This window comes from Protopterus annectens, chromosome 8.part0 (genome assembly GCF_019279795.1).
Source record: "Protopterus annectens isolate FY-2018-M chromosome 8.part0, PAN1.0, whole genome shotgun sequence".
Lineage (NCBI taxonomy): Eukaryota > Metazoa > Chordata > Ceratodontiformes > Protopteridae > Protopterus > Protopterus annectens.
The window spans coordinates 53,906,536-53,919,500 of NC_056741.1; the positions used below are offsets into that span (position 1 = coordinate 53,906,536).

At 46.2% G+C, this 12,965-nt stretch overlaps 1 protein-coding gene across 3 annotated transcripts in view; it reads right to left on the reverse strand.

The window, feature by feature from the left end:
- Positions 1–12,965, reverse strand: part of USP5 (ubiquitin specific peptidase 5) — a 2,313,977-nt gene that overhangs the window by 645,158 nt on the left and 1,655,854 nt on the right. For all 3 annotated transcript variants that reach the window (XM_044079605.1, XM_044079604.1, XM_044079606.1), the window contains exon 13: positions 2,781–2,955. In XM_044079605.1, coding sequence (XP_043935540.1) covers positions 2,781–2,955 — 175 coding nt within the window. The remainder of the gene's footprint in view (positions 1–2,780; positions 2,956–12,965) is intronic.

Genomic DNA, 12,965 nt, shown 5'->3' on the forward strand with positions numbered 1-12,965 from the left:
GAAAGGGAAAAGGAAAGTTCCAAGACCAAATCCCTTTACAGCTGTGTAAAGTGTGCCATGCAATTTGTAGTCCTCAGTTTGAATGTAGCGGAGGCATACACGTGCTTCCCAAAACAGTCAATCGCCCTAGACTCCCTAATTAGGGGGATGGTCCACAGAACTTTGTTCCATGAGCTCTTTCTTGGTGCCTGTGGCAACCACAGCAGCATCTACAGTGACACCTTTATTCCAGAATCGTTTGTCTTTGGGGGACTAAGAAACTTATCTGCCCTCTTGTGGACCAGTTTGACTGTGTTCAGCTCTTTCCATGCCCTGCTGGCAATGAGCTGGACTAACTCAAATGCAGGGGGAGACACCCAGGAGATAGATGGGCCTGCCCCGAATGCCTTCAGGACCACTGATTCCTCAGAGGACAGGGTGATGGAAGACCAACCACCTTGATCTTTCAGAATCTCAAGTATGTCGCCAAAGGACACCTCCTCGGCGGTAGTTTGGGGGAACCCCTTCCTCAAAATCCATATCTTCTGCGAGAGACTCCCGAGGAGAGTCTAGGTACCTCCTCTTGCATGTCCTCTTCCGAAGAAATTCCTCCCCCGTGGGCTCTTGGGAGGATTTGAAGGAGAATACCCCTATGGGGGTGATGTTCTTCTGAAGGCGATCACAAAGGGGCTGACCTCGGACCGATGATGCAAGCTCACCACCCAAACCAGAACCAGGCAGGGTTGGGTCCAGAGCAGAGGAAAAGGCTGCCGACCAACCAGAGACTTTCTTCTCTATTGCCCTGAAGGTGGACAGAATGGACTAAGTTCCACCCTCCTTCCTGCTGGCCACGACTGTCTGGGGCGGGAGGGGAGATCCCAACACAATAGCAACATCCTCAAACGATACCAGACTCAAGCTATCCAGGACAGAGGCCTCCAAGGGAAGGGAACAGTCTGAAAACTCTGGACTGGCCCCCCTCAGTGGTCTACTGGGACTTCTCGGGCCAAAGCAAAGCCAACCCGGGACCCTAGGCGGCATGGGAGTGGGGGAACTACCCAACGCCCTCTCCTTAGGCAAACTCTGACCTCAGGGCACCGAACTCCCAGGAGTCGGGGAGAGGAGAGGAGATCAGAGGTGGGTGAAGTGCCGCTTGGCAAGAGGCTAAGGGATGGAAGCAGACCCAGTTCCATTTCGACTTTGAGGAAACTCATCATCTGGTCCACATCAGATGGGAGCAAACTCCTAGTGGACTGAATGGGTAGAGTGTCTGAGGTCTCTAGCTGAGGACCTGCTAGACCTCCTCGCATCATAGAGTCTGGAGGTGGCTGGACAATCAATAATAATAATCGGCTCCAAAGGAGCCATTGGATCAGAGGACCCGGACGGAGCTGAGCGTACAAGATTCCCTGCAGACATATCAGATGAGGTTGTCGGAGCTGAGGGGGATTTTAATCTGATAAGAGGACCTCTGAACCACAGAGGAGTCAGATACAGCCAGAGGAGCAGAGGCTTTCGGATCCGAACATCCCAGAGCTGATGTCCACGAGGCTGGGGTTGGATCTAAGGCACATGGATGCCTGGGCCGTTTAGCAGGGGAGTCATGACAGGGTGAGGGCTTCCGATTAGGATCTGATGGGACTTTGAAGGGGAGCCCGCGGCAAAGGGACCCCCCCTTTTCGTCAGCCCCTTAAGCAGTAACTTCTTCCTATGGCGTAGGACAGCCCTGTGATTGAACCCTGCATAACTATCACATTCAATCTCCAAATGGGGCTCTCCTAGACAGTAGATGCACTCCTCATGCATGTCTGCAAGAGCTAGTTCCTGAACATATGAGGAGCAGCGTCTAAAACCAGAGGGTTTGTCAGCCATAACAAAAACCTCAGGACACAACCCTCCAGTCACACACACAAGGTGGACAGAAGAGAAGGGAAAAAGGGCTTGAAAAACCCTAACTGCCAGCAAAACAACTAACGGGGGGGGGGGGGCTACTACTAACCCTGAAACTACTGATCAGTACAAACCTTACTCTAAAGATGGAAAAAGAGACAGAAGAAACCCAAAAATTCACTTATCTGAAAAAAACAGCAAGCTTGAGCAGGAAGGAACACATCCAGTCACTAACATGGGAAACGAGATCGGAGGATTGTGGGTAACAGGAAGCAGGAGAGGGGGCTCAAGCTCACCAACAGCTCAAATCAGAGGTCGGGTCCAAGACTCATCAGTGATCAATAATGACACGGACAGCATCACATCAGGATTTGAGGGAAGTGAACAGGATGGACATGTCCTAGTCTGTGTGACATGACATGTTACAGGCAGACCTGTCAGCACCCCTAAACATAGCAGTAAGTTTCTTACAAAAGAAATTCCTAAAGGTTATCCATAAGCTTCTGAAATCAAATTCAACAAACCTAGTAAGAACATGCCCGCTGACATAGATGTACATGCATCTTTCTTTTAATTGTTCCAGCTCTCCCTTGACCAAAAGCAGGCACTTCAGTTTCCCTGAAGACATTTTTCTTGTCAAACATATGCATTTACTTTCTTCACATGTGCCTTAACATGCCACATAAGAGGGCTCCTGTCTTACTAGAAGCATCTCTATTCAAGTTTAGGAATTTCTCTTTTTATGGACACACTTTTCACTGCCAGTATTTCTGCAGCACTTCTTTCCGGAATGCAACTCCTTGCTCATATACGTGCAGCTCTCCTTCCTAAGATGTACCCCTGCACAAAAATGTGCACCCCTTATTTAAAGGATGGACCTACCCCTTGCAGAAATGCATGCATGCACTCACTTGACAGCGACAGACTTTGCCTGTAAGGCAGTGCTCCAGAAGTCATCCACTTGTTCTGGTTCAGCAAACGCTTCAATACATGATGCAAAGGGTACCTTGGCACGGACCAGGTCTGGAGGTGCAGTCTTTTCCTCTTCTGCTAACCGTTTCTTCAACTCATATTCTGCAATTTCCTCTGTAGGTAAAGAGACACAGAGAGATGAATTCAAAGTCAGAATTTAACTCGCCATTAACTTCTGAGACCCCACATTAGCAATGAAACAGTCTAACAGTTGTGGCTAACAGGCTGTACAGAGAATCACACTGTTAAGTGCTATAAATTGGATGATTACATACCATACAGGAGAGCCTTACATTTTTACTAGTGATCATTTCATGAAGCTTGTGCCTGTGCTACTGGCAGTTTGTGGTTATTTTACTCCTTGTCTAGAAAGAACTGAAGCTCTAAAATTGACTGTCGCAGTATCGCCGAACGCAGTGTAATGCATTACATTGTTTGTGTTACTTAGAGATAACAATGTAGTTGCATCCAGAATTTCATTAACACTAATGATATATTCTCAACATTTTAAAAATTAATTCCATACTTTTACATGGAAATGCAGAAAAGTTGAGTCTCATGTTCCAACAATGACTGACAGTGTTTAATTTATAGCTGCATAAAATATTCACCACAAGAGTACAAAAAAACCGTCAATGAGCTATGACAATGCCTCTTATGTTAATCTGACCATATATCTCATTTCCTCTCTACTTTCACTGGGTTGTGTGAGCAATCAAAAAGTCATAATTTTTGAAATCCCTCCCCTTCAACTATTTAAATTTATTTGCCATCCTACTGTATTCCATAGTACCAGAATACAAAAGTGACCACCCCTTTTCAATCCATCTTGATGTTTTAAAAATAGTAACTCTAAACTAAACCTTAACTTTTTAAACAAGTAAAAAGTACAGTTTTGTACCTACCATAAATGTAGATGTCCGATAGGTATGCATCTGCAGTCATAACATATGGGTTGTCCTGCCTCAGGCAGCCCTTCGGTCGGCCGGATTCCAAAGTCTGGGTCTGGCCTCGGCTGATGTCGCACTTTCCCCGACGTCAGAGCGTCTGGGGTATAAAAGCATCAGCCGACGCCATTTTCCTCAGTGTTTCTTGCCCCAGATGCCAGGTGCCCTCTAGGAAGGCCAAATTTGGAGGAATGCAATAAATTCCAAACATTTTCCAAAATATATACATATATATACAAACAAATGCACCTTAATAGATCCCCCAGCTAGCTAATGGAGGGGTAAGCACCCTAGGAATACCACAGAGGGGAAGGAGGGAGGGTAAACCTGACTGCAGATGCATACCTATCGGACATCTACATTTATGGTAGGTACAAAACTGTACTATGTCCTTCAAGGATGCATCTGCAGTCATAACATATGGGTAGAATACCATAGCCAATCTGGGGGAGGAGGTACTAAGAAAAGGATGGTGTAGTTAAGATACCCTGCAGGACTGCTGTAGCAAAACCTGCTCTGGATCTGGAGTATAAAGGTAAATTGTAATGTTTGGCAAATGTATGCACGGAGCTCCATGTAGCAGCTTCTAAAATGTCCTTGGTAGCCACCCCTCTTAGGAAGGCTGTAGTGGTGGCTGTGGCCCTCGTGGAATGAGGCCTAATGTTTGCATGAACAGTCTTTCCATGAAAGGAGTAACAAAATCGAATGCAATTTCCTATCCACTTTGAAATAGTCTGTTTGGAAATTGCTTTTCCTTGTACCCCAGCAGCATATGCTACAAGGAGTTGGTCAGTCTTTCTGTAACTTTTAGTTCTGTCCAAGTAGTAGCGTAGTTGTCTGTGTATATCCAGAGTGTGTAGAAGTTTTTCCCCTTTATTTTGTGGATTTGGGAAGAATGTAGGCAAGTGAATAGCTTGGTTCAAGGATACCCTAGATACCACCTTTGGCATAAAAGTAGGATTGGTTCTCAATGAAACTCTGTCCTGATGGAAGATAAGGAATGGCTGCACTGCCATTAAAGCTTGTAACTCAGATACTCTTCTTGCTGAAGTTATGGCCAGAAGGAATGCAGTTTTCCAAGACAGAAACTGTAGATCCGTCGATGCTGCTGGTTCAAAGGGAGGAAGAGTTAGTTTCTCCAGCACAAAGTTGAGATCCCAAGTAGGTAAAAGGGGTTTCCTTGGAGGATTGATGTTTTTGATTCCTCTTAGAAATTGCCTGAGGAGAGGATGCGAGAAGATAGGTGGATCAACATTGTATTCTGCTGAAATTGCTGAGGCATGAATCTTAATGGAAGAATAAGACAGGCCATTGTGGAACAATTCTGCTAAGTATTCCAGAATATGTGCCATGCTCGCCACTGTCACATCTAAGCCTTTTGTTGTGTTCCAAATGAGAAATCTTTTCCATTTTGCTGAGTATGTCTTCCTTGTGGAAGGTCAAGAGCTTCCATAATAATGTCCTTTACTCTCTGTGATAAGTTATTTTGAGGGGGGTTTATGGAATTTTCCAGGCAGTTAGCTGCAATGTTTTCAAGTTGGGATGCATGATCTTGAAATTGTTCTGTGTCAGAAGTGGCCATATGGGGAGAGGCCATGGTTTCGTCTGTGACATGCTCCTCAATAGTGGGTACCAGTGCTGCCTTGGCCAGTCTGGAGCTATCAGAATCACTCTTGGCTGTTCTGCCCTGATCTTCAGTAAAACCTAGGACATTAATGGGAGAGGTGGGAAGGCATAGACTTTTAGAGCTTTCCAGCTGAAAGAGAGAGAGTCCACCCTCCAAGCTTGTGGGTGGTATGTCCTTGAGCAGAATGTCTTCAGTTGATGATTGTGGGGCGAGGCAAACAGATCTCCGGCTTTCCCCATGCTTGTGTTATGAGTAGAAAGATGTCTGGGTGCAGCATCCATTCGTGTGCATCCATGGTAGTTCTGCTTAAGCTGTCTGCCAGTGCATTTTCTTTCCCTGGCACGAACTGGGACTGTAGTTGGATATTGAGTTTCAAGCATAGTTCCCATAGATTCATGGCCAGCCTGCATAGAGGGTAGGAATGTGTGCCCCCTTGCTTGTTTATGTACCACATGACTGTGGTGTTGTCTGTCCTTATTAACAGGTGGCCTTGATGGAGGAAAGGTTTGAAGGCCTCGATTGCGTGTATCACTGTCAGCATTTCCTTTTGGTTTATGTGCATGCGCAGCTGTCCTTGAGACCATAGGCCTTGGATACATTTGCTCTCCATGTGTGCTCCCCATCCTCAGTCTGAAGTGCCCGTGGTGATGGTTTGTTCTGTTTTTGGTTTGTTGAAAGGCAACCCTCTGTTGGACTGGCAGGCTTGAGCCCACCAGAGGAATTCCTTTTGAAGGCAAGGAATGATTGGTATCAAAGTTTCCAAACTGTGACTGTGCTGAGACCATACACTCCTTAGGTACCATTGTAATTTTCTCATATGCAGCCTGGCTTGTGGAATCAGAATTATGCAGGATGCCATATAACCCAGGGCCTGCAGGATTTTCCTTGCAGTTAGCTGAGTTTGTCTTGTCAGATTCATGAAGTAATCCGGAAGTTGTTTTTCTTCTGTGAGAAAGGCCATTTGGGTGATTGTGTCTAGATCTTCACCCAAAAAGGTTATCCTTTGGGATGGAACAAGTCTTGATTTTTGGATGTTGACTGTGTATCCCAAGGCCTGTAATAGGTGGATGGCATAGTCCAAGTCCTTTATCAACTTTTTCTTGTTGTCCGCTTGTATAAGGCAGTCGTCCAGATATGGGTAGATTTGAATCCCCTGAAGTCTGCAGTGTGCAATTACTGATGCCAGGCATTTCGTGAATACTCTGGGCGCAGTAGATAAGCCAAAGGGCAATGCTGAGAATTGATAATGCTCTGATCCTGCAAGAAATCTGAGGTGTCTTCTGCAACTTTGCTGAATAGGGACATGCAGGTATGCCTCCTTGAGATCTAGAGTCACCAGCCAAGACTCCTTGCCCAGCATGGGAAGAAGTTGCTGTAGGGTCAGCATCTTGAATTCTGGCACAATGAGGTAAGTATTCAGTGCGGACAGGTCGAGAATAGGCCTCCATTGATTTTCTTTTTTTGGAACAAGGAATAATCTGGAGTAAAATCCTTGGCCTTGTTCTGAAAGAGGTACCTTTTCTATGGCTTTCATTTGTATTAAGTTGTTGATCTGCTTTAAAGCCTCTGCCCTCTGATTTGGTGGCAGGTTTGGCATTCCGTTTCTTCTTGGCAAAGTGTGGAAGTGGAACCTGTATCCTTTGTCTATTATTTGCAGTGTCCATGTGTCCCTTGTAATGTAATGCCAGTTTTTTGAGAATAAAGAAAGCTTTCCGCCCAATGGTGCTTCCAATTGAGCCCTGGTCGGCGGAATCAAAGGAAAGTCATTGAGTCTGTCCAGGTGTAGTAGTAGTTGTTGCTGTTCCTGCACTACCTCTCTGTTTGGTAGGCTGCCACTGACGGCCTCTGTAGGAGCCTCTAGCTTGCCCACTACCTCTGGGACGCCTGTTCCTGCCTCTCTGGGATCTGTCAGAGTCTGGAAAGGACCAATTCTTAGTAGGCCAGTTTCTGCTGAATCTCGGTGGTTGTACTTGCAGAAAGTCCTTAACTGTTTGCACAGATTTTGCCTTTTCTTCAAACTTCTTTAAGACCTCCTGAGCCGAGGAACCAAATAATTTTTGTTTTTCCATTGGAGCATCCAGGAGTTTAGCTTTAATATGGTCTGGTTAAGATTGTTCCTTCAACCAGGCATGCCTACGAATAACAGCCCCAGTCATAGCTGACCTACATGAAGCTTCCAGTGCATCATAACCACACTGCAAAAAATGATTACTAACCTGCTGTGAGTTATGTACCAGATCCTGAAGGGATTTACGGTCAAGGGGTTCAGAAGAGGAAAGCTTCTTATGCAATTCATCTAACAAATACTCTTGGTACTGTATCATATGAAATTGACAATTTAATGCCCTCATGGAAAGAGTTGCAGAAGTATATACCTTCTTTCCCCATCTCTCTAAAGCTCTAGACTCCCTTTCAGAAGGTAGAGGATTTTTGGCAGTGGCAGCTGCAACCCCTTTAGGGCCCTGAGAAATCGTATCTGGGTCTGCAGAATGGGCCTTGTACAGATGTAGATGAGAATCCGGGACCCTGTAGTATCTATCGGTTTGGCAGGAGCCGGAGGGAGAGAATCAGGGGCTGTACTAACATCATTGTACACATCATCAATAACATTCAAAACAGGAGGTATAGCTAAGGGCCTATGCTGAGGTAAATGTAAAAAGGTCCTTAATCTCTTTCTAGAATCAGAAAATTGCTGACTCTGCCATTGAAAATGTTCTCTCAGAGTGTAGTGTCTCACCAAAGGAAAACTCTTCAGGAGGGGAGGCCGAAGGGATAGATTCTTCAGCATCAGAATCCTTGTAGGCCGAATAAGCCTCCTCCTGGTGATCTGACAACACAGATCCATCCGTAAACTCATCTGAAGAGTGTTGGTCAGAGGGCTCAGCCCTGGGCCTTTTGTCAGGAGGTGGTTGAGAGCCCCTGTCCGGGTGAGGCTGAGAACCTCTAATTAAAGAGATAAGATCCTCTGCAAGGCTAAAGATCTGAGAACTAGAAGAAGGTCTCTGAGAGGTAAGTCTTGGGAGGCAAAGCTTTAGCAAGTTTAGCAGCTTTTGCCCTGGAAAAAGCCTTAATGGACATGGAAGCAGGGGGTCTGGCTGCACCACGTGCAGGAGTAGACTTGTCCAAAGGAATGGTGTCAGACAATTCCTGGACACTGGTTTCAGTAGGTAGCTCAGTAGCCGACTCAGCCGGGGCCTCCAGGGCCGCGGTGGTCGGTTGAGTGGATTCGGTTAAAGGAAGTACTGAGGACTCTGTTTCGGCCGAAACCGAGACACTCGCGGTAGGCCTAACCGTGGTTTCAGCCGAAACCGTGGGCCGCGAGTGTCGGTCCTTGTCCTTCCGATTTTTCACCAAATGCGATGTCGGAGTCTCCGACGGCATCTTATATGCAAAATGAGCCCCCAAAAATTCCTCTGCAAACTCCTACCGACGTCTAAGAGTTCGTCGGTTGAAGGAAGCAGAGGCTGAACAGGCCGAGACGTCGTGGTCTGGCCCTAAGCAAGGGAGGCAGTAAGAGTGGAAATCCTTATGAGGTATTTGTTTCCCACAAGTTAAACAATTATTTACTTTATCTGACATCGGCTGAGACAAGAAAGAGTCCCCAACGGGGTACTTAGCTTTTTTGAAGTCTTCGGTAGCTGAATCACAGGAGCTGACCGACCGGCACTTGCGAACTGCTTCTGCTTCGGGCACCACGCGGCAAGAAAGACTGAGGAAAATGGCGTCGGCTGATGCTTTTATACCCCAGACGCTCTGACGTCGGGGAAAGTGCAACATCAGCCGAGGCCAGACCCAGACTTTGGAATCCGGCCGACCGAAGGGCTGCCTGAGGCAGGACAAAGTACAGTTTTGTACCTACCATAAATGTAGATGTCCGAGAGGTATGCATCTGCAGTCCTAACAAATGGGTTGTCCTGCCTCAGGCAGCCCTTCGGTCGGCCGGATTCCAAAGACTGGGTCTGGCCTCGGCTGATGTCGCACTTCACCCGACGTCACTGCTGCTGTCAATTGGGTATAAAGGCATCAGCCGACGCCATTTTCCTCAGTGTTTCTTGCCCCAGATGCCAGGTGCCCTCTAGGAAGGCTAAATTTGGATAAATGCAAGTGATTCCAAACAGTAGAGAGCAAACAAAAAATAAACATGTATGTACATATATACAAACAAATACACCATAACAGATTCCCCCAGCTAGCTACAAGATGGGCAAATACCCTAGGAGTACCACAGAGGGGAAGGAGGGTGGGTAATCCTGACTGCAGATGCATACCTCTCGGACATCTACATTTATGGTAGGTACAAAACTGTACTATGTCCTTCAAGGATGCATCTGCAGTCCTAACAAATGGGTAGAATACCATAGCCAAACTGGGGGAGGAGGCACTAAGAAGATTATGGTGTAGTTAAGATCCCTTGCAAAACAGCAGTGGCAAAACCTGCTCGGGATCTGGAGTATAAAGGCAGATTATAATGCTTGGCAAATGTATGCACGGAGCTCCAAGTAGCAGCCTCTAAAATGTCTTTGGTAGCCACTCCTCGTAAGAAAGCTGTAGTAGTGGCTGTAGCCCTTGTGGAGTGAGGTCTGATGTTTTCTGGAGTTGTCTTCCCATGAAAGGAGTAACAAAATCTAATGCAATTTCCTATCCATTTTGAGATTGTCTGTTTTGAAATTGCGTTTCCTTCCATTCCTGCTGCATATGCTACCAGAAGCTGGTCAGTTTTTCTATTGTTCTTGGTTCTGTCTAGGTAGTAGCGCAATTGCCTGTGTACATCCAAGGTGTGCAGTACTCTTTCCCCCCTGTTCTGTGGGTTGGGGAAGAATGTTGGTAGGTGGATTGCTTGGTTCAATGATACCCTGGAGACCACCTTTGGCATAAAAGTAGGGTTAGTTCTCAAGGACACTATCCTGATGGAAGATAAGGAAGGGCTGTACTGCCATTAATGCCTGTAATTCAGAAACCCTTCTTGCTGAAGTGATTGCAAGCAGGAAAGCAGTTTTCCAAGATAAGAACTGTAATTCTGCTGTTGCTGCTGGTTCAAAAGGGGAAGTGTTAACTTTTCCAGCACAAAGTTCAGGTCCCATGTAGGTAGAGGTGGCTTCCTTGGAGGCTTTACATTTTTAATTCCTCTCAGAAACTGCCTGAGTAGAGGATGAGAGAAGACTGGAGGGTCCATGTTGTATTCTGCTGAAATTGCTGATGCATGAATCTTGATGGAGGAGTAAGGCAGGCCATTGTGGAAAAGTTCTGCTAAATATTCCAGGATGTTAGCTATGTTTGCCAATGATACATTTTCTCCTTTTGCTGCACTCCAAATGAGGTATCTTTTCCATTTTGCTGAATAAGTCTTCCTTGTGGAGGGTCTGCGAGCCTCCAGGATAATGTCTTTAACCCTCTGAGATAAATCTGGGTTATTTTGTTTCATGTAAGATTCCAGGCAGGTAGCTGCAGTGTTTTCAAGTTTGGATGCAGGATCTTGAAGTTGTTCTGTGTTAGCAGCAGAGGAACTAGAGGTAGAGGCCATGCGTGTGTCCGAAACATACTTCTCAGAAGCGGGTACCAATGCTGTCTCGGCCAGTCTGGAGCTATCAGTATGATCCTTGGGTGATCTTCTTTGATCTTCAGTAGCACTTTGTGCATCAAAGATAGAGGTGGGAATGCATATGCTGTTAGGTTTTCCCAACTGAAGGATAGGGAGTCCACCTTCCAAGCAAGTGGGTGGTATGTCCTTGTGCAGAATTTTCTCAATTGATGGTTGTGTGGGGATGCGAACAGGTCTATTTCTGGTAGCCCCCATTTCTCTGTAATGGTTTTGAAGATGTCCGGATGCAGCATCCATTCGTGGGCATCCGTGGTAGTTCTGCTTAATGTGCCTGCTAATATATTTTCTTTTCCTGGCACAAATAAGGCCTGGAGCTGAATGTTGAGGTTCAGGGCCACATTCCACAGGTCCATTGCCATCCGGCATAGAGGGTATGAATGTGTGCCTCCCTGCTTGTTGATATACCACATTATTGTGGTGTTTTCCGTCCTTATCAGCAAATGACCCTGTTGAAGAAACGGTCTGAATGTCTGAATTGCCTGTTTCACTGCCAGCATCTCTTTTTGATTTATGTGTAGGTTCAGCTGGTCCTGTGTCCATAGGCCTTGTATACACTTGTCTGCCATGTGTGCCCCCCAACCGAGGTCTGAGGCGTCCGTGGTGATAGTCTGGCTTGGGTGAGGGCTGTGGAAAGGCAGTCCTTTGTTCAACTGACAGGCCTGAGCCCACCACAGGAATTCTTGCTTCAGGCATGGAATAATTGGAATTTGGGTTTCTAGGCTGTGCTTGTGCTGAGACCATAAATTCCTTAGGTACCATTGCAACTTCCTCATATGCAGTCTGGCATGTGGGATCAATATTATGCAGGATGCCATGTAACCCAGGGCTTGCAGGATTTTCCTTGCTGTAAGCTGGTTCTGCTTTGTTAATGCCTTGAAATAGAGTGGTAGTTGTTTTTGCTTTTCTGCTGTGAGAAATGCCATTTGATTTGATGTGTCCAGTTCTGCACCCAAGAATGTAATCCTTTGGGATGGTACCAGCCTTGACTTTTTTATGTTGACTGCGTATCCCAAGGCCTGCAGTAGGTGAATAACCTTTTCCAAATCTTTTGTTAATTTGATCTTGTTGTCCGCCTGTAGCAGGCAGTCGTCCAGGTATGGATAAATTTGAATTCCCTGAAGCCTGCAATGAGCAATTACTGATGCCAGGCATTTCGTGAATACTCTGGGCACAGTAGATAAGCCAAAAGGCAATGCTGAGAATTGATAATGCTCTGATCCTGCAAGCAATCTGAGGTATCTTCTGCAATCTGGTCGAATAGGGACGTGCAGGTATGCCTCCTTGAGATCTAGAGTCACCAGCCAAGCCTCCTTGCCCAGCATGGGAAGAAGGTGCTGTAGGGTCAGCATTTTGAATTTTGGAACAATGAGATATGTGTTGAGAGCGGACAGGTCGAGAATAGGCCTCCATTGGTTTTCTTTTCTTGGCACCAGGGAAAGTCTGGAATAAAATCCTTGTCCTTGTTCCATAGCCGGTACCTTTTCTATAGCTCTCATCCTTAGTAAGTGGTTGATTTGTTCTAGAGCGTTTGCCTTTTGGTTTGGTGGTAGGTTTGGCATTCCTCTCTTCCTTGGTAGAGTATGGAAGTGAAACCTGTAACCTTTGTCTATTGTCTGTAAAATCCATTTGTCTCCTGTAATGTAATGCCAGTTTACTGTAAATAAGGCTAGCTTTCAGCCTAAGGGTGCTTCCAGTTGTTCCCTGGTAGGCGGTATCAGAGCCAAGTCACTGTGACTGTCCTGTGGAAGTGGTAGTAGCTGGATCTGCGGCAGTACTTCTCTGGTTGTTAGGCTGCCACTGACGTCCCCTGTAGGCACCTCTGGATTGACCTCTGCCTCTTGAGCGCCTATTTCTGCCTCTCTGTGCTCTGGTGTCTGGAAAGGATCAATTCTTCGAAGGCCAATTTCTACTGAACCTAGGAGGCTGGACCTGTAAGAAGTCCTTGACTGTT